This window comes from Pseudorasbora parva, chromosome 10, assembly GCF_024679245.1.
Source record: "Pseudorasbora parva isolate DD20220531a chromosome 10, ASM2467924v1, whole genome shotgun sequence".
Classification (NCBI taxonomy): domain Eukaryota; kingdom Metazoa; phylum Chordata; class Actinopteri; order Cypriniformes; family Gobionidae; genus Pseudorasbora; species Pseudorasbora parva.
This window is the reverse complement of record NC_090181.1, coordinates 4,006,102-4,027,444: the sequence shown is the minus strand read 5'-3', so window position 1 is coordinate 4,027,444 and position 21,343 is coordinate 4,006,102. Positions and strand designations below refer to the sequence as shown.

At 42.2% G+C, this 21,343-nt stretch overlaps 1 protein-coding gene and 1 long non-coding RNA gene across 3 annotated transcripts in view; both read right to left on the bottom strand.

Annotated features, from left to right (window-relative positions):
• LOC137090506 (uncharacterized) overlaps positions 1-8,805 on the bottom strand; it is a 178,209-nt gene extending 169,404 nt beyond the window's left edge. Inside the window, exon 1 of the long non-coding RNA XR_010907873.1 lies at positions 8,667-8,805. This is a non-coding gene — a long non-coding RNA (uncharacterized lncRNA). The remainder of the gene's footprint in view (positions 1-8,666) is intronic.
• Positions 8,806-15,811: 7,006 nt separating this feature from the next.
• kcnk10b (potassium channel, subfamily K, member 10b) overlaps positions 15,812-21,343 on the bottom strand; it is a 32,360-nt gene continuing 26,828 nt past the window's right edge. For both annotated transcript variants that reach the window (XM_067454913.1, XM_067454914.1), the window contains exons 4-7: positions 20,798-20,958; positions 20,514-20,706; positions 19,941-20,083; positions 15,812-18,064 (exon numbers count right to left, since the gene is read on the bottom strand). In XM_067454913.1, coding sequence (XP_067311014.1) covers positions 17,423-18,064; positions 19,941-20,083; positions 20,514-20,706; positions 20,798-20,958 — 1,139 coding nt within the window. In that variant the 3' untranslated portion in view covers positions 15,812-17,422. The remainder of the gene's footprint in view (positions 18,065-19,940; positions 20,084-20,513; positions 20,707-20,797; positions 20,959-21,343) is intronic.

The window sequence follows — 21,343 nt, the reverse complement described above, 5'->3', positions numbered from 1 at the left end:
CGGCAACAGCAGGACGTCCGTCTCTGTGGTATGTAAGTTACTGTATTTAATGGCCTCTCCACATTTCTGTGTCTTTACTCGCAGTGTATGAGGACATGATTCGGTTTATGGACTATTGTATGCGACTAGACCTTAGAAGTAGCAAGCAAAACGGTTTTGCACGTCAGAATACTGTAACGTTATACAGAGAACAACAATGGAGTAACCGTTAGCGCATTTGAATGACGAAGCACGCGATCGTGTCGTTTACTGATGTTTACTCATGCGACGGTAGCCAATAGCAGAGACATTTGAAGCAGTTTAAGTTAACTCACCGTCGAAGCTTTATCGCTGGGACCGCTCCGTCAGAAACACACTTCTTTGGTATGATTTGGTAAAGTCCTGTGACAGCAGTGGCGTGTAAATCCATTTTGAGACGCAACTGAAACGATGTTGTCAAGCTTCCCGTCATTTCTGCGTTCAAATCGGTTCAAATGCAGCGCTGCCTTCCCGGAACGCTGTGCTGAAGCTCGACGTCACCCATAGGAATAAAGTGGAGCGCGGCGCCATTCACGGACGACTGGATCTGCAGCTGAGAGACTGTTTACAGCGTGCTCTAGTCACGCGCGCGCGCACCCTACTGGGAGAAGAGCCCGTACGGCCCATACAAGGACCTTCCGCTCTTATTAACGTCAAATAGACCCATACTCGAAAAAAACTCGCCGAAACTTGTGAGAAACCGGAAGGAGTATTTTTGACACAGAAATACTCCATCAAACGTCCAACATTAGTTCCCTTTCGGGGAACTCGAGCTGCGTCGAAACGCTGTGAGAACGCCTCTGCGTTAATGCGTCGTGAAGCGCCTGTAGAACCATTCCATCGGAAAAAAGATCGATCGTCGGCGTGATGACGTCATCGACCGGAAGCTATAAAACGTCCGTGAAAACAAACAGGAACTAGCTTCTGTGCCTTCAGTAAGCGATCTGTGTGAACCTGTCTGTCTATTTGGTGTTTTTGTCTGTCTATTATCAGAGATTTTCCACCCTTTTGTTAAATATTCCATATATTAACAGAAAAAAGAGAAAATAAAATAGATAGAAATGGCGAGTGAAAGCAGCAATTTCAGAAAGTGTGTTCCTCCCTGCCCACGCTACATCACGGGCGGGGACACACATCTTCTCTGTGTTGCATGCTTGGGAGCGCAGCATGCCCAGGCAGCCCTCGAGGGGGCTGCTTGCGAGCACTGTGAGCGTATGCCACTGAGAACGCTGCGCTCCCGCCGGGCACTCTTCGAGGAGGGTGCCTCGGCTCGTGTTCCCCGCGGCTCTGGTCCCGCTGCTGCCGAGGCAGAGCGGAGGCTGCAGTCGTGGGGTTCACAATTGGATGTTGCAGAGGGGTTTGAGACGGGCGCTGCCTTATCTCTGCCCTCACCTGCTCCATCCAGCGGTTCTTCTCGGGGCTTGGAAGCACGCATTGCGGTTTCTTCCCCCCCGAGAGAGCCGCCGGTGCTCCAACTATCCAGCTCCGAGGAGGTGGACGTTGAGAGCATCGCGACTGAAGATTCGCCACTTCAGTCCCCTGCGAGTGAGGAGCTCGTTGAGGTTCTAACGCGAGCCGTGGCCAGATTAAATATTGACTGGCCCGTAGAGAGATCTGAGGCAGGAAAGAGAAGATCTAGTAAATTAGATGAGAGATTCCTGCCCGCTCGCGCTTCAGAACCTCAGCGGCGGGGCCTGCCATTCTTCCATGATTTGCACACCGAGGTGGCAACATCATGGAGGAGACCGGCATCTTACCGTGTGTTCAGCCCTCAGACTTCGGTCTATAGCAACATCATGGGGCTGAAGCACTACGGTTATGGGGCGATGCCAAAGGTTGAAGAGACGCTCGCGAGCCATCTCTCGCCTTCCTCGGCATCGTCCCTAAAGGCCCCGACTTTGCCCACCAGACCATTGAAAACAACGTCGGCACTGGTGGGCAAAGCGTACTCGGCGGCAGGTCAGGCTGCTGCATGCCTACACACCATGGCGATAATGCAGGCGTATCAGGCTGACCTGCTCAGGGACTTAGATGGTCGCGATGAAGTGGGGGGTGACGTCATAAATGAGCTGAGAACAGCAGCCGATCTGACTCTCCGGGCCACCAAAGAGACGGCCAGATGTGTTGGCCGCTCTATGGCAGCTTTGGTGGCTACGGAGAGACATTTATGGCTCAACCCCACCGAAATCAAGGAGAGGGAGAAGAGCTTTCTGCTCGACGCGCCGCTGTCTCCTGGTGGCCTCTTCGGTGACGCAGTACACACTGTCACCGAGAGGTTCCAGGAGTCAAAGAAACAAGCTGCGGCGCTAAAGCAGTTTCTCCCTCTCCGCGTCCAGGTCCCTGGGGCTGCCGCTGACATCAGGCAGCCCAAGCCGAGTACGAGCTCCGCTCACAGGTCACAACAAAAGCAGAGCGTCGCCACTCGAGCTCCCCCTCAGCGCGGGGACGAGGGGCGGCGCTCTCAGGCGAGGTCTTCGAGGGGCAGGGCTGATCTGCGGACAGTCCTGATCGCCAAGAAGGCCTCGTCGAAGCGTTCCTGACGCCAGAAGCGTCAGGACGCTGAGGGTGGTTCCCCCCATAGGGAAGCGGTGTTTACCCCTGCTAACGGTACCCGCTTCCCTACGGCACCCTCGGGGGGCCGCGCTGCCAACCCCGCCGCAATGCCGGGGCGCAGTCGGTCTCCGCGGGCCACCCGAGGGTGGTCCGCACCCCCTCCGGGGGGCCCCCGAGCAGTCAAGTCAGTCGTTCCCTGCCGGTCCGCCGCTTCAGGGCACTGTATTTGTTGCTCAAAATACACCAGAGGCCAGCCTCGAGAGGCTGGTTCCCTTGGTAGATTTTCTAGACGAATGGAAACGTCTATCAAATATATCTCGTTGGGTCCTGCAGATAGTAGAAAGGGGGTACGCCATTCAATTCAAGAGTCGGCCACCTCCTTTCTGCGGTGTCCTACCTACAGAGGTGGGCCCGGAGCAGGCTCTGGTAATGGCACAGGAAGTAGAGACACTCCTGCAAAAAGGGGCTATAGAGAGGGTTCCCCCTCCCAGCAGGGAGTCTGGCTTTTACAGCCGTTACTTCATCGTGCCGAAGAAGGATGGGGGCTTACGCCCGATATTAGATCTGCGGCTATTGAATCGCTCGGTGGCCAAGCTCAAATTCAAGATGCTTACACTCAGACAGATTGTAGCGCAGGTCAGATCGGAGGATTGGTTTGTCACCATAGACCTCAAAGATGCGTATTTTCATGTCTCCATCCTTCCACATCACAGGAAGTTCCTGAGGTTTGCCTTCGGGGGAGAGGCATACCAATATCGTGTACTTCCCTTCGGTCTAGCACTGTCACCCCGCACGTTCACCAAGTGTGTGGATGCAGCTCTGGCGCCGCTGCGTCTGCAGGGCATCCGCATACTGAACTATATCGACGACTGGCTGATTCTAGCGAATACAGAGCAGATGGCGGTTCAGCATCGAGATGCTGTTCTCGCCCATATGTCGAAGCTGGGGTTGAGGCTGAACGCCAAGAAGAGTGTGCTTTCTCCGGCTCAGAGAACCACTTTTCTAGGTGTGAACTGGGATTCGGTAATTATGCGGGCGCAATTATCGCCAACACGCATAGCATCGATCCTGGCAGCCGCCAAAGAACAGAAGCTAGGCCGAGCCGTCACTGTGAAACAGTTCCAGAAACTGTTAGGTCTCATGGCAGCAGCGTCCAACGTAATACCTTTTGGCCTACTGTACATGAGGCCACTGCAGTGGTGGCTCAAAACAAAAGGGTTCTCCCCGAGGGGAAATCCGCTCCGCACGATCAAAGTCACGCGGCGATGCCTACGTGCTCTGGTCATGTGGAAAAACCCGGGGTTTTTATCTCAGGGTCCCGTGTTGGGGGCTCATGTTCGTCGCGTAACGCTAACGACAGACGCCTCTCTCACGGGCTGGGGGGCGACCATGAGTGGTCGCTCATCCCAGGGTCTATGGCAGGAACATCAGCGGCACTGGCACATAAATCGGCTAGAGATGCTCGCAGTGTTTCTTGCATTGAAACAGTTCCTGCCCGACCTCAGGGGCCACCATGTACTAGTCAGAACAGACAACACGTCCGTGGTGGCCTATATAAATCACCAGGGGGGTCTGAGGTCTCGTCCGTTGGACAAATTGGCACATCGGATCCTCCTGTGGGCCCAAGGGAAATTGCTGTCAATCAGGGCAGTATATATCCCGGGGGCCCTGAACCAGGAAGCAGACAGCCTGTCGAGACAGGGGCCGAGGCCCGGGGAATGGAGACTCCACCCAGAGGTGGTGGAGCTCCTTTGGAAGGTTTATGGGAAAGCAGAGATAGATCTGTTCGCTTCGGCGGAGAACTCTCACTGCCCGCGGTGGTTTTCTCTGACCCATCCGGCCCCGCTGGGGCTGGATGCCATGGTACAGGAGTGGCCGAGGCTGCCTCTGTACGCCTTCCCCCCGATTGTCTTGCTTCCAGGAGTTCTGGAGAGGGTACGCCGGGACGGGGCCCAGGTACTTCTAGTGGCTCCGAACTGGCCGACCCGAGTATGGTTTTCGGACCTGATATCTCTCCTGGAAGGCTCTCCGATGGAGATTCCGACCAGGAGGGATCTACTCTCTCAGGCGGGCGGGAGATTCCTGCACCCACGCCCAGAGATGTGGAAACTGTGGGCCTGGCCTCTGAGGGGGCTAGGCTCATAGAGGAGGGTCTCTCGGCCGAGGTCGTAGAGACCATCCTACACTCCAGAGCTCCGTCCACAAGGAAGCTGTACGCTTTGAAATGTAGACTTTTCTCAGCATGGTGCAGAGAACGCCAGTGGGACCCAGTTAACTGCCCGGTTGGTACAGTGCTGGAGTTCCTGCAGGAGAGGTTCTCTGCAGGGTTGACCCCCTCCACACTTAAGGTGTACGTGGCGGCCTTGGGTGCTGTCCACGTCCCTTGCAGTGGAGTGTCTTTGGGAAGACACCCTCTAATTACACGCTTCCTTCGTGGCACATTAAGGTTGAGGCCAGTTATGCACTCGAGGGTCCCGGCATGGGACTTGGCCATTGTTTTGAGGGGCTTGTCCGGACCTCCGTTCGAACCTCTAGAGGAGGTTTCGGATAAGTTCCTCACCTTGAAAACTATCTTCCTTTTGGCCATTTCATCCCTTAAAAGGATAGGAGATATTCAGTCCCTGTCAGTAGGGCCCTCATGTCTAGAGTTCGCGCCAGGGATGGTGAAAGCATTTCTGCATCCCAGGCCGGGTTATGTCCCCAAGGTTCCTACGAGCCCACGGGGCCCCATCACTCTACAAGCCTTCTGTCCTCCTCCATTTATGACGTCAGACCAGGAAAGGTTAAATCTGCTGTGTCCTGTGAGGGCACTGGATACTTATGTCCACAGAGCTGCCCTGTGGAGAAAATCTGAACAATTGTTTGTTTGCTTTGGACCCCCTAAGAAGGGGGCTCCAGTATCCAAGCAGAGGATGAGCAAGTGGGTGGTCGAGGCCATCTCACTTGCTTATGAGGCTACCGGGCAGCCATCTCCACTGGCTGTCCGGGCGCACTCAACCAGGGGTATGGCTGCTTCTAAAGCACTTTTGTCGGGGGCTTCCCTCCATGATATATGTAACGCGGCCGGATGGTCGTCTCCTTCTACCTTCGTCAGGTTCTACGAACTAGACCTGGCATCTACAGTAGGGGCACAGGTACTCTCGTAACCGTGTGCGCTTCGGCTTCACACATACGAGACACTTGGTCCTATGGCGATGTGGGTATAAGCGTTCTCACAGCGTTTCGACGCAGCTCGAGTTCCCCGAAAGGGAACGTCTCAGGTTACGTATGTAACCCTAGTTCCCTGAGGGAACGAGACGCTGCGTCGCTTTGCCATACTCCCGGCGTGTCCGTGATCACTTACTTCAGGCTTTATCAGAAGTTAGTTCCTGTTTGTTTTCACGGACGTTTTATAGCTTCCGGTCGATGACGTCATCACGCCGACCAGAGCCGGCCCAGCCACTAAGCGACCCTTGCAATTGCAAAGGGCCCCGTGGCCTGCAGAGGGCCCCCTAGAGAGCGCACGCACCTCGCCTCATCTGTTTGGGGAGGTGTTTACGAAGCGCAGACTGGGTGCAGGCGTGATGAGACGTCATGCTCGGCCAGATTCGCCTCGAGCTTCTTCGGTTGCGGAGCCGCACGCAAAGTTACAAAATTTGGCGTGCACACCGCCAAGCGAAATGGGGTCTCGCGCACTCCTCGTTGACGCAATTTTTGCCGCGCTCGTGCGGACGCGTCAAGTATAAACAGCTTAAAGCTACACTGAAGTTGGCCGTTTGATAAATGCAAGTTAATTCTTCAGTTCAATATTTGTGTCTAAAAAAGGCACATAAGTTCCTGTAGAGATAGCAATACACATTCTCCTTTTTTTTTTTTTTTTTGCCAAATAAATGAAAGCATGTCATCAATGTCTTTCTCTTGCTGTATCAAAATCTCACCTAGCTTTCCTCAGAGATAGTCAAGTTCAGTTTGTGCATGATTACATGATATAACAATTGTGTTAATACTGTATCCTGAATTGTGGATAAGTAAGCTATATATCATATGCTGAAGTAAATTTCTGGAGTGTTAACAAGTAAAAGCAAAAACAACAACAACAACCGTACAGAACTTAAAAACCGTGACCCTAAATCCGTGATACGAACCGAACCGTGGCTTTTGTGAACCGTGCCACCCCTAATGTGTACCTAAAGCAGTTTTCATCCATTTTATTTATTGCTTTTGGTATTTATTCAAGTGTATTTTTTGTTAACAGACTGAGAGTCCATTGCTTTTCTTGTTTTTTGGTTGTTTTGTTAATTTATTGTGGATATTTAAAATGTTTTCCGTATCAGAGTCTTTAGAGATAAAAGTTTATTGATCTTTAAAAAAGGTGTACCTGCCATTATCATTATTTTAGATGAAAATGGGTTTAGAACGAAAAATCTTATCATTTATCGCAATAATTTCTTGACCAATTTATTGTCCAGCAAAATTTGTTATCGTGTGCTGTTTTTGCCTTTTAAACTCTGGTGTCAATTAAAAACGTTTCTTTGATGGTCAGTAAAAATCACTTTATCAGTCTTTTTATTCAGCAAGTTCATCCGTGTGTGTTCATTGCACTGCACTGCCATTCAGCTCAGTGGTATCATAATTTTCCTGTTAGACATCAAACATGGAACTCAACTCAAGAACTCAAGGTCTTTTATTGACGTTCTGTACATGTTACCACATAAGAACGAAATACGTACTCAGGACCAGCAGCGTAAAAAAAGATAATTATCATACAGTAGGCTACATAGAATAATTAAAACATAATTTAATAGACTACAAAATTTTAAAGTAACATAGTAGATATATGTACATTATAGTTATAAGGTAGTCATTGCTTTTCTTTAGGCCTTACTTAAAACGGTCAAGGGCCTCCAACCAAATTTTGCTTAGGGCCCCCAAAGGTCTAGGGCCGGCTCTGACGCCGACGATCGATCTTTTTTCCGATGGAATGGTTCTACAGGCGCTTCACGACGCATTAACGCAGAGGCGTTCTCACAGCGTTTCGACGCAGCGTCTCGTTCCCTCAGGGAACTAGGGTTACATACGTAACCTGAGACGTTTTTGAAACTTTGTCCATGTTTAGGATGGGAATCCAAGTCTTTAAAGGTGTAAAAAGCTCAGTATGCATGAAACAGCATTTCACCCCCCCTTTAATACACCATGGGCTACTACCATAGACCGTAAAAAAATACTACTACCCTTCACATCGCATGTTCCGGCGATGTGACTATCGCACACGCGCACATCGCGATGTCGATGTTAAAACAGAATATCGTTCAGCCCTACTGTGCGTCACCTATCAATGACATCAGACATTACCCACAAGTTTTATTTTTTAGAAACCATGGAAACACCAAATACGCTTTAATATGTTCTGTGTTTTATAAGACAGGCGAGCTATGAATGGATTCATTCATAAACAGAAAACAAATAGTTCCCCAGATGTTTAAAATTGGTGTTCTTGATTTACCGCACAGCGTACCATGTTTTACCATGCCTAATATGATCACCCTCACTGCAGAGTGAACAAGTGTCTCATGGTAGCGCAAAGCAAACGCACAGATTAGCATTATAACATCACTTTCAACACACTCAAATAAGCATGAGTGACACCAAGACATCATCAAGCTACGCCTTTTTTTTTTGAATAAGCGGCCTCTATGGTGTGAAAAATTACATATTGTGTCTTTAATAATAACTTATATCTACAAAAGCTACACAAAACAAGATGACATCACATTAATTATACTGTAAATCAAGACAGAAGCATACAATTTCATACAGAACCTTGGACCATCAGGAGAAACACAAACCTATTCATATTTTGAATGAATTATGCAGCGTCACAACTTCGTATCAACAGCGCATGCGCAAAAACAACTTAAATACAGAAACGCTGACTGTCAAGACTCACCGCACTTAAACCATCTCCAAAACTAACCAAAACTATTACCATTAAATCGCCACGGTTGTGGAGATACAGCTTAAAGACATAAACCATATATGCATCCAATATATTGCTAATAATAAAGCGTAAAGCTGGTGATTAGCGTACGCAAGGTAAATAAATCCCCATAACCTACCTTTTTAAAAGTCTCCGCGTGCGCTTCCTCAAAGCTATCCTTGCTTCCGTTCAGTTGTAGATATTTGCGTTAAATCCCTCTCAAACTTCCACCGAATAGTGTTCATTGACGCCAATCGACTTAGGTGAGTTGAGAAATAACCGTCAAATTGGGGAGGGGCACCAATTCGCAGGGAGAATTGCGCCAAAAAAAGTACATCATTTTGTGTGGTAACTAATTTATATGCTTATCATACGGGCAAATAATAAACCTAAAATTATATTATTTAAAATTAAACGTAAACGTTATATTGTGGCCCTAAAAGATGCAAGAAATAAAAAAGCGAAACGGATATGTAACATTTTTTAATCCTTTTCTTTTTGGAATTTTTTGTAAGTTTTCCACTATATAGTTTTAATATTTATTTATTTATTTATTTTAATTTTTTCTGTTGTTTCCTTTGATGCTATTATGAATGTAATATATAATAATACACTGTGATCCTCAGTTGTTCTTGTTCAACATATATATATATATATATATATATATATATATATATATATATATATATATATATATATATATATATATATATATATATATATATATATATATATATATATATATATATATATATATTGTGGTGAACACGTGGTGGTGTGCAGTGTACACAGCATTTTATTTTTACTGTATTGATTTTTTTCATTTGTTGTAACCTTTTTGGGGCTCTGCTTCCAAAGAGGCACGACTTTGAATGATTCCAGCCGAGCCTTATTTAAAGTTCAAATTAATTATTTACATTTACAAAATGAGCCTACAATAGCAATAAGCCTTTTAAATAATAATAAAAAAAAAGAAAAAGGTTTCATACCCCTATTTTTGTTTTAATGTCACAAGTAATCCCAAAGTTTACATGATTCTTTTGCAATGTGGTTTTAGTCGAGTGTAATTTAAAAAAAAATTACTTCAGCTGCATCTGAAATCAGATACTTCCCTACTATATAGTAGGTGACAACAATATGTGGCAAAAGAAGAATTAATTCACATGAAAGAGCAGGTAAAACATGGTGAATGTTCATCCAGAATACATTCACATATTCATTATATACAGAACATACATTTTTAGCAGCTGTGGAGTAATTACTTATTCAAAATAAGTACCTACTCAAAAGAATATGTGATTTTGGATGCCCTGTCGTTTCAAAGAATAGTTCTGTACTTTTTTAACTTTTAATGTAAGGAGCAAAGTATGCATCTGTGGATTAGATTGCTTAAATCTCGATTTAGTACTGGTTGATATTGAAATAATTTAAACATCACTGATTGGCCATTGGATTCATGCACTCAACAGTCATGTCTGTGATTGGTTACTCATCCTCTGAAGAAGAAAAAAAACATTGCAACAGCACAATTTATAATGCTGACAACAATTTATAAGATTGTTATCAAAGAGTGTTACGCAAAAAAAGTAGCACAATGTTTAAAATGGAATGAGGGATATATATCTGACTCTTTTCACAGAGAAACCACCTCAGAATAATCCTGTTGAAATTACCTAGAGAACAATAGCAACTGCATAGGAGAGCACTAACAACCAATCAGAACATTATAGCGAGCATATAGCAACGCCCTAGCAACCAGAACATCTTGCCAACTATGCAGTTTTGAGCTAAACTGATCAGCAAGATTGTCATCAAACTTAATCAGAAATATCAAACTTTTTTGCAGTTTATTGAAATTATTTAAATGTCACTGATTGGCCATTGTATTCATGCACTCAACAATCATGTCTGTAATTGGTTACTCATCCTCTGAAAAAAATTGAGGCTATTAATGTCTGTTCTTGTTGCAATGATGAGAATGCAACACCTATGCATTGTGTAATGAATTGTGTTAGGATGAGTGAAACTGATAAACATGTGCATGTTCTTGCATAGAATACATGTGGGATTAGTGTCAGATTAGTATGATCTACCACATATTTACTCATGCACCCAATGATGAAGCTAAAGAGGGCCTATATACCCGACCTACAGCCTTTTTATGTAAAATTTCACCTCTCAATACCATAAATGCTCCAATCATGAGGTCTATTACAGATTTCCTCCATGCGAGGCCGCAGACCCCATATTTAACATCCTGACCGCCTGAGCATGATCATTAATGACTCAATGAAAAAAGTCAACCGTGACGTGATTAAAGGTGAAGCCATGACAGAAAGACGCATGTGAACAATCCATCAATATTAATCCATTATGGACAGAGATAAGTGGAGGTTACTTCAACCTTGGACACACACATTTACCTTCTGCTTTCATTACACAGTTGATGGCTGTTCCCCGATACTGCTGGCATGAGTTCATTTTTTTCATGAAAGCATGATTTTGAAAAAATCGCACATGCGTGACCTCAGATCTGTGCAAGTTAGCAACTAATGCATCTCAAATTGAGCCTCCTAGAATGCTGAGAAACAGGCCTCATTCTGTATCTCCATCTTAATGAGGCGTCCTACCTGGAGATCCCAGAAGTTTAATATTTCCTAAAAAGACTAATTGCCTGCCTCTCTCCATTTCTCTTCACACTCGAGGCTGGATATTCACAGGTTTGATGCAACACTTGTTTGCAACACTGCATTCATTTTATCCGTAAATGCTGTGAAAATGTTCCAACAGTGCAGGTCGTATTTGTGGAAATTATAGAAGATCCCAATATTTTGTTTAATTCCGTGTTAACGCTGATAATATTTGGCATTCCCAACTCTAGATTAATTATTTGTAACTTCATCTGTCAAAGAACACATTGAGCATTTTTACTACTGTATGATTTATTTTTTATGTTGTTAATGTAACATATTTTTTTACTTCTCTCCTCCCTCATTTTCAGGTTTTTGCAGTGCTAGTTGCCTTACTGGTCCAAATGTATAAGATGATTTATTTTGGTTCATGGCTTCGTCCCTCAATGCACCGGTTTCATCATCCACTAAATGAAAGTAAGCCACACTTTTCCTCAAAATGAGCTTGTTTTGCATGATTTGGAGTTTAATTCATATTTTCAGCTCAAATGAATGGGAGAGTTTAATAATTAGTTGTTTTAAAAGAAGTATGAGCATTTGACCAAAATGCACTCGACAAATATTTAGGTCTAAATGTAAGATTTATGCATTTGAATTGCATATGAAATTCACTATTTTACCAATAACAAACTGAATGTCATGAATATTTGTCGTGCACAAAATGAAAGCGATAAGATTTCCACAGTATAAGCTGTTCTATATTTTATCATCAAATTCAGTTTCTTTCTAGGTTAAAAAGTAGTTTTATCATGTTTTGACTGAATTAATTTAATTGTTTTCACAATGAACATAATCAAGCTGATTATAAGTAATTTAAAGAAATGCATTCTAAAAACATAATTATATACATTAAATCAAATAGTTGCAATTAGTTTATAACAACTTTTTATCCACTGATCTTTTGAGTGCAGGAATCTTACCCGTTTCTTATATCGGTTTAATTTATATATGACATGTTTATTACTTTATGTTAAAAAAGTGCAGTCCTGTGGGTGGATTTTATATACAATTTAAATTAAAGAATCTTACATTTTCTTTAGTGTCTTTTTAATTCTACATAATTGAATATAACTTTAGCAGATCTACCGCAGTTACATGAACCCAGTGCCATTTTATCACAATCCCCTGAGGTTTTACGAACCACCGTTGAGAAATTCATTGAGTGTGTAAACTCTCAGAAAGTTATGAGTTTGTGATCTTCTTTGAGTGTGTCATCTGTAGACCTAAAGAGTGCCATAATGTGCTGCTGAGATCCGGAAACAATCACTAATGCAGAGCAATATCTGAGCAAATCAAACCTCTTATGAGGGGTTATGACATGAAACATAATCTACACAAGCACATAAAAACAGTGTTTGTTATGTCATGTAGGATCTTTGATTCACTCTCAGAAAAAAAGGTACAAAAGCTGTCACTGTACACTAAAAATGCTGGGTTGTTTAAACCCAATGTTGGGTCAAATATGGACTAACCCAGCAATTGGGTTATTTTAACCCAGCGATTGGGTTGTTTTAATCCTGCGGTTGGGTTAAATATTTGCTTAAGACAACCCAATCGCTAGGTTAAAACAACCCAACTGCTGGGTTAGTCCATATTTGACCCAACATTGGGTTGTTTTTTACTCCGAATTTTTTAGAGTGTATACCCTTCAGGAAAAACATTCTAATATATGCCATTTAGGTACTAATATATACACTTTTGATACCAATGTGTACATTTGAGGGACATATATGAACTCTTTAGGTACAAAGGTGTACTTTGTTACCACCAGTGTCAGCTTTTGTCCCTTTTTTTCTGAGTGTGTTCATTTCCATGTTAAAGATTTCCAACTTTTTGAGTTCAATGAAACTAGGCAAAATCAGGATTTGGATCATCATAAAGTGCAACAAAGCCAAAGCCACATTTCATGATTTATTTTTGCAAAGGCACTCATTACATTTGATGTAATGTTTGCACAACCATTAATGTGATAACCATGACAACAGAGGCCGTGATGTTTTGAGGTGTTCACTCCAGCTCACATCACTGTGACGTTTACATCAGCATTACATGATCGACACCATTATTGCATGCTATCTTAACTGAAATGTACATTTTGTGTGTGTGTGTGTGTGTGTGTGTGTGTGTGTGTGTTTGTTTGTGACATATCACAATATGTATGTGACAAATGTGTATAATGCCATGGGTATGACAGGCATTGCAATGAGAGGGTACCCTGACTTATGAGGACATTACCCATGTCCCCATTTTTCAAAAGACTTATAAATCATACAGGATGAGTTTTTTTGAAAATTTAAAAATGCAGAATGTTTCCTGTTTTGTGTGTGTGTGTGTGTGTGTGTGTGTGTGTGTGTGTGTGTGTGTGTGTGTGTGTGTGTGTGTGTGTGTGTGTGTGTGTGTGTGTGTGTGTGTGTGTGTGTGTGTGTGTGTGTGTGTGTGTGACCTGGTAATCCCTACGTTATGGGGACAAAATGTCCCCACAAAGATGGCAATATCCGAAATCCTTGTCCTTGTGGGGACATTTTTAGGTCCCCATGAGGAAAACATCTTATAAATCACACAGAAGGAGTTTTTTTGAGAAAGTAAAAATGCAGAATGTTTCCTGTGATGAGTAGGTTTAGGGGCAGTGTGTGTGTGTGTGTGTGTGTGTGTGTGTGTGTGTGTGTGTGTGTGTGTGTGTGTGTGATGGGTAGGTTTAGGGGCAGGGGCAGTGTAAGGGGATAGGATGTACAGTTTGTACAGTATGAAATCCATTAGGCCTATGGAAAGTCCCCATAAAACATGGAAACACGACATGTGTGTGTGTGTGTGTGTGTGTGTGTGTGTGTGTGTGTGTGTGTGTGTGTGTGTGTGTGTGTGTGTGTGTGTGTGTGTGTGTGTGTGTGTGTGTGTGATGGGTAGGTTTAGGGGTAGGGGCAGTGTAAGGGGATAGAGAATACGGGTTGTACAGTATAAAAACCATTACACCTATGGAATGTCCCCACTAAAACAAACGTATGTGACAGTGTTTGTGTGTGTGAGAGAGTGTGTGTGTTTGCATGTAATATTGTGGACCAATGCAATGGGTCAGTAATGTTTTACATCCACACTTGTCTTTTTGAACAAAGAGTTATGCTGGAATACATTGTTCTGTGGGCATAAACTCAATGTGAACTCATATATCAGGTGATAATATAACTTAACAAATCAGGCTGTTTTAAGAGAGTAATGGAATAATTGTGGCCCCAAAGAGTATTTGGACATTCCTTTTTTGCTCTTTTAATCAATACTATTTATTCTCAGTTTTCACTAGATCTATTGTTTAATCAGATGTTCTGCTTGTAAAGGGTGTTTGTGCATCTTTCTTTAAATGATTCTCGCTGTGATATTTTATTATTTAATGCAATGAAAAGTCTCTGGATACTTTTTGGGGTCACGTTATATGAAGATGCCATGTGTTCATCACTCAAATAAAACTCTTGAATTTTACTCTCTTGTTGATCATCAATATGGCTTTGATTACAGTCATTTTATCACCAATGAGGAGATTGATATCTTTGTAGAGTTCAGTGTGAGCAAAGCTTTTAACACACAGCTATGAGTCCTTGATGTGTAGAAACTGGCATCGCAGTCAAAAGGTTATTGAGAACGTCAATTTCTTTCAAACCAAAATTGGAGTTAGTGTTTAAAAAAAAGTTCATGATTTGCCCCCTAAAAAATCCATCATAGATGACAAATTCATCTGAGCAGCAGAAGATATTCATGCAGGTTTTTATTTCTTAAGACATCACGATTAAAAGCAAAAAGCCTTTCAAAAAGTCTCTGTTGACTGTCCCATGAAGTCCTCATGGTGATAAGAATATAAATTATTTATTTTAAAGGTGTAGTTCATCCAAAAAACTCAAATTCTGGCATTATTTACTCAGCCCCATGTTGCTTTCTTTTTCTGGAACAAAGAGGAAGGCATTTTCTTATTAAACAGAGATATTCCAGAGAGATTGCATATAAATAATATGTAAGAAATGATGAGATGTTAGAAATAGAGATTTAGAAAAATTAGTGTGCATTATTTTTCAATAATTCAATGGCCAGGAGTGAATTATTCTGCTTATACTATGGTTACCACACCTTGAAATATTGTTCAGATGATGTACTTCAAGACATTTGTCAGGGTTTTGTCCTTCAGACGCTCTTGTGTGCAGGACTAATTTCTTACGCATCAACTTTCCATTACTAGCCTGACAAGCCAGACCCACATCAAGATGTTTGGTCTGGAAACTCACCATTGACAGCTCAATCCGAGGGGCGGATAAACGGTTGTCTTTCAAACTCCCTCTGCACGCGATAGGATAGCGCTACAACCAACCAGAGCAACGAAGGTTAAGCAGAGCTTGTTGACAGATTAAACATTCGCCGTATCCGGTCGGCAAAACTCAGAACACATCTTTCCTTTTTAAGAATGACTTCAGTGCCGTTCTTTGTTCTTTTCTCAGAGAAAAGCTCAACTCCAAGTCTTCCAGAGTCGCGGTCAAAGCTGATTCGAAAGCCTGCCACTGTTCGCCAGTTTCTGTGTTTACTAGAAGCACGCAAACGCAACTCGGCCGTCGTCATTATGGCCCCGCCCGCCGACTCTATACACGATGTGATTGGCCTGGCAAGAGTGAGGGGAATACAGCTCAGAAGGGTATTGAGAGTTGCTAGACGACACTCGCGGGCAGATTAGATTTGCTGCCGCTAGGGTGCGTCTAGATTTCTAGGCTATTCCATTGCATCATTTTCTCTTAACATTCTAAAATGAGCAGTAACATTTAAAAAATGATACAAACTTTCCAAAAACATTCTGTGAACAATATAAATAATGTTTTTGTGCTAATATTTTGAGAACGTTACTAAGTAGGGAATAATTGGCAACGGGCCGTCACAAAGTTACACCTCAGGTGTGCGTTATTGTTCACACCTCAAAACATTGTTCAGATGATGTGTATTTCAAGACATTTGACAGGTTTTTGTTCTTTAAAAGCCCTTGTGTTTTAGAATAATTTCTTATGGATCTTATCCCAGGCCTCCATTGCCCATTTATAAACGCCATTTTAGAGCTCGTAACGGAGACTTGAGCCTTTGATAATGCAGACTAATGCAGTTATTAGAGCGAGAGAGAGAGAGATGAAGTGTGTGTGAATCACCTGAGTCTGTGTGTCTCTCAGTAGTGTTTGACAGCAGCGCCTCCACTAATAGTGAAACTGTAAGTTTATCTCCTTCAAGAACAGCGCCGTTATTATATCACTAGGGAGAAATGTCATGTCGTTTTTGAGATGTTAATCTATTTTACTTATTAAATCATCAGAGCGAAGCTGACAACAAGTTCAAGTGCAAGTGTATGTGTGTGTGTTTGAAAGAGAGAAAGAGTGTGCTGTGCTGTGCTGTCTGTACATAATAAAACATAATTTTGTGAAAAAAACAAAAAACAGAAAAGTTTGTTTTTTATCTTATCCTTTCCTGTTCAACCTTTGAAATAACTGAAATCATTTGGCGAAGTGATATGGAACTGTAATACGGTCAAAACCTGCCTGGAACTACTTTAGCTGTGAAAATATTTCGCTGAAAATAACGGCACACCTTTGAATGTTTGCCAACCAATCAGATTCAAGCATTCAACAGCTCTGTAGTATAATACAAAATAATTAATAGTAAGCTTCCAAAAAGTTGTTATTCCTTGAAATCTTCCCCTCAATCACAGCTGTCATTCTCGAAATATGGCACATGTAGCACCGAGTTTAAAACCAATGATCAATGAAACGTTTGTTCTGGTGAGTTGTCATTGAGCATGTTTGGCATGAGATTCGAGAGGTTTTCAGTAAATACTTTCAATCTGAAAGCAGCATATGACTTGGAATATGGCACATGAGCCATATAGACTACTTGTATGGTGCTTTTTGTCATTTCTGGAGCTCAACTGATTGCCATTGAAGAAAGAGAGTCCTGAATGTTTTGAACAACATGCGGGCGAGTAAGCAATGACAGGATTTCCACATTTTTGGCGAACTGTCCCTTTAAGGTGATGTCAGTCTGTATTCCTTGAGCTCTCTTCACATTTTTGGCAACTTGTCATTTGTCACAGTGAAAATCAGCTGCGGATCATCGTAACGAGTCGAGCCGCAGCTTACAAAACAGAAAGGCACATTTTCCGACGTCAGTCATTTGCCTTCCCATGCATGTCGTCGTCTGCCTACGGTTGATGTTCTTTCTGCTCGAGTCTTTTATTTCGCTCTTGTTCTTTGGCCTGAGCCGGTGCGAAGCCGTTCTGCTGTTTGGGATCCTCAGGATAGTGAGGCAGACACGTGAAGCCAGTGTTCGCCTCCTCGGACATTTTCTCTTCCTCCACCTCCTCCTCCTCATCCTCTCTTTTCTCCTCTCCCATTGTGACGTTGCTGCTGGTAACGCTGAGGATGTCGCCCACCCTGTTTGCATCCTCTGGGATGTTCCTGCGGAGATCTTTACTCCGGTTTCGTTTGGCCAGTTTGGTGAGCGAACCGAAGCGGTTGAGGAAGTTTTCCTCAGAGGACGCCTGCTGTCTGTCACACTCCACCTTCAGTCGCAGGTTGTTCAGTTTGGTGTTGATGCTCTCCTGCGAGGAAGTCTTAAAGCGTCCCCCATCCAGACTAGCGAATACAGCCCGTTTTTCCGGCGACAGCATGTCCAGTGAATGCGCGCGCTGCTCCAGGCCAAGGCGTCTGCGCTCCATGCTGCGGATGGTGGCCGCCCGCTGGAGTTTGTCGTGGATTTCGCCGCTGAGGCGCCGTCGCGTCTCGCGTAACTCTGCTCGAACATTGGCCTTCCATTCTGCCGCATGGGCCTTAAATTCTCCGACCTGTGTGGGATGATAGAGAGCACTGTGAGCGTGACATTTACAAAGGAATCAGCAATGTGCTTAACATGGGTTTAAAAATGGAGAATGAACCACATTTCTTAAAGTCAACGTAAAACAGCATTTGCAACCAGTTTCACCATTAAAGCCAATGTAAAACTGTATTAGCATCCAATTTCACCATTAAAGCCAATGTAAAACAGCATTTGCAACCAGTTTCACCATTAAAGCCAATGTAAAACTGTATTAGCATCCAATTTCACCATTAAAGCCAATGTAAAACAGCATTTGCAACCAGTTTCACCATTTAAAGCCAATGTAAAACTGTATTAGCATCCAATTTCACCATTAAAGCCAATGTAAAACTGCATTTGCAACCAGTATTACCATTAAAGCCAATGTAAAACTGCATTAGCAACCAATTTCACCATTAAAGCCAATGTAAAACAGCATTTTCTACCATTTTACCATTTAAAACCATTGTAAAACATCATTTGCTACCAATTTTGCCATTTAAAACCGATGTAAACAGAATTTTAATAGTTTAAATTCAACATAGAGCATGTGCAACAGATTTTACCATTTAAAGCCAATGTTAAACAGCATTAGCAACCAAGTTCACCATTAAAGCCAATGTAAAACTGCATTTGCAACAAAGTTTGCAATTTAAAGCAATGTAAAACAGCATTTTCTAACAATTTGACCCTTTAAAGTCATTGTAAAACAGCATTTGCTACCAATTTTGCCATTTAAAGCCGATGTAAACAGAATTTTAATAGTTTAAATTCAACATAGCGCATGTGCAACAGATTTTACCATTTAAAGCCAATGTTAAACAGCATTTACCATTTAAAGTTAACACAAAACATAATTTGCTATAAATCTTAGCATTTAAAGCCAATGTTAAACAGCATTTACCATTTAAAGTTAACACAAAACATAATTTGCTATAAATCTTAGCATTTAAAGCCAATGTAAAACAGAATTTACTACAAATTTTACTATTTAAAGTCAACATGAAACAGAATTTACAATTTAAAATCCATGTAAAACAGCATTTGCAACCCTTTTTTGCGATTTAAAGGTAATATAAAACAGCACTAGCAACAAAGTTTACCATTTGAAGTTAAGGTAAAGCAGCATTTGCAACCAATTTCTTCATTTAATGCCAATGTAAAACAGCATTTTCTACCAATTTTACCATTTAAAGCCAATGTAAACAGAATTTCAATCATTTAAATACAACATAAATCAGCATTTGCGACAAGTTTTACCATTTAAAGTCAACATAAAATAGAATTTACCACTTAAAGCCAAAGTAAAACAGTATTTGCTACAAATTTTACAATTTAAAGTTAACATATAACAGCATTTGCCACTGGTTTTATGAATTACAACCTATTTTTCATAATATGATTTATGTCAGAGTGAAATTATTTATCTTTTTAGCTGCAACTGGATTTGATATTATCACAATGAATTGCCATGATGGTGTTAAGTATGTTTCATATCCGAATATCAGTCATCTCTGAAAGGTCAAGTTCACCATCCACAGCATCTTTAAGTATCCCAATGGTGACACTTCTTCATCAGATATATCATTATTTGATATTATTGAAATAATCTTTAGGCCTATAATTTTAACATTAACCACCACTAAATGACTGTGTTAACTATTGACAAGACTGCATTACCAGCAGCAGCCAAATCAATTACTAGTTAGTTAGTATTAACAAATAGTTCACATAGACAAATATTGTCTTCTGAAAATGAAAGACCAGGAATGTGTAGCAAATGTAAATAAGACTTTGATGCAGTGCAATAATGCTATATTGCATATCGGACATCATTCTATGATATTTTGATGGACTTTTCATACCTCTTCTTTTGTTTTCTTGGACAGAACCCTGAGCCAGTCTCCAATCATGCTGAGAACCGCTGCAAAATATGCCAGACCCACCAAAATCCAGAACCAGACCAGAGGCTTGTACCATTTCATGTATTCTATTCTGCGATCTCCACCTTTAAAATAATCAAACCATTTTATCACATTTTCTCTAATACTGTATATAAACAGAATCACAGCAGGAAAAAACAGTTGAAAGACACAAAATTGTCAGAAAAAAAAGTATTTTGAGAAGCTTTCAGGTGAAATATGACAATAAAATCTATTCATTTGGCAGATGTAATTATCCAAAGCAATTTACAGTGCATTTAATCTGCATATTTACATTTACATTTATGCATTTGGCAGACGCTTTTATCCTAAGCGACTTACATTGCAATTTTTTTTAAGGTACACATTTTTACATGTGAATATGTGAGTTCAAAGCAATCAAACCAATTATTTGTTTAACTTGCACTGTACTGTACCGTCTAATGTACCAGTTGAGCTATAAGGATTAAGTTTACTAGGTAAAATGATGTGAAATGTCCCCTAGAATACACATACCTGCTACATAATCTCCAATGCCGACGGTTGTGAGAGTGATAACGACAAAGTAAATGGCTTCTAAAGTACTCCATCCCTCGATGTGTTTGAAAATCACAGCTGGGATGGTGACAAAAATGATGCAGCCAGCGATGATGAAGAGTATGGTGGAGGTCACACGGATTTTGGTCTGACTGATTTGCTTGTGTTTTTGCTGTGAATGGTGGCAGAAGAAATCCCAGGTGAATATAACCAATAAGCAGTTGAAAATCCTCAGTAGATCATTGGAAAGCAAGTCGACTCACCCTGAAAACTTTTTCCACCTTTAGGATGCTCTTCATGAACATGGTCCCTAGTTGATCGCCGATCCCGGCCAACAGGAAGCCAAACAGAGGGATGCCAAATATGGCGTAAAGGATGCAGAAAATCTTGCCGCCTTCAGTGCTGGGTGCGATGTTTCCATAGCCTGTAGGCGGAGAAGACAAGAGGTTATGTAATGACTCTGATGCAAATCACTTTGGTTGACCCCATCTATTAAAACTGCATTCACAGATACGGAGAGAGACAATTGGTGGGTTTCATCGAGGGAACATGGCAGTAATTATTGATTATTGAACAAAAGGGAAGTTAAGACAAGGACAAACGAAACACATTTTCAGTGAGAGAGGAGATCTTGGCAGAAAGATGCATGAAGGCCTGTGCAAATCTCAGTTCCCATTTTAAAGATCTTTGGCCCTGTTTACACCTGGCATTAAAGTCGTCAGAAATAAAGTTTTCACAAAGTTAGGAGAGTGAAATCGTCCAAAATATCTTTGTATGCTGAAGCATTAAGAGTTCCTTTCACTGGTGCT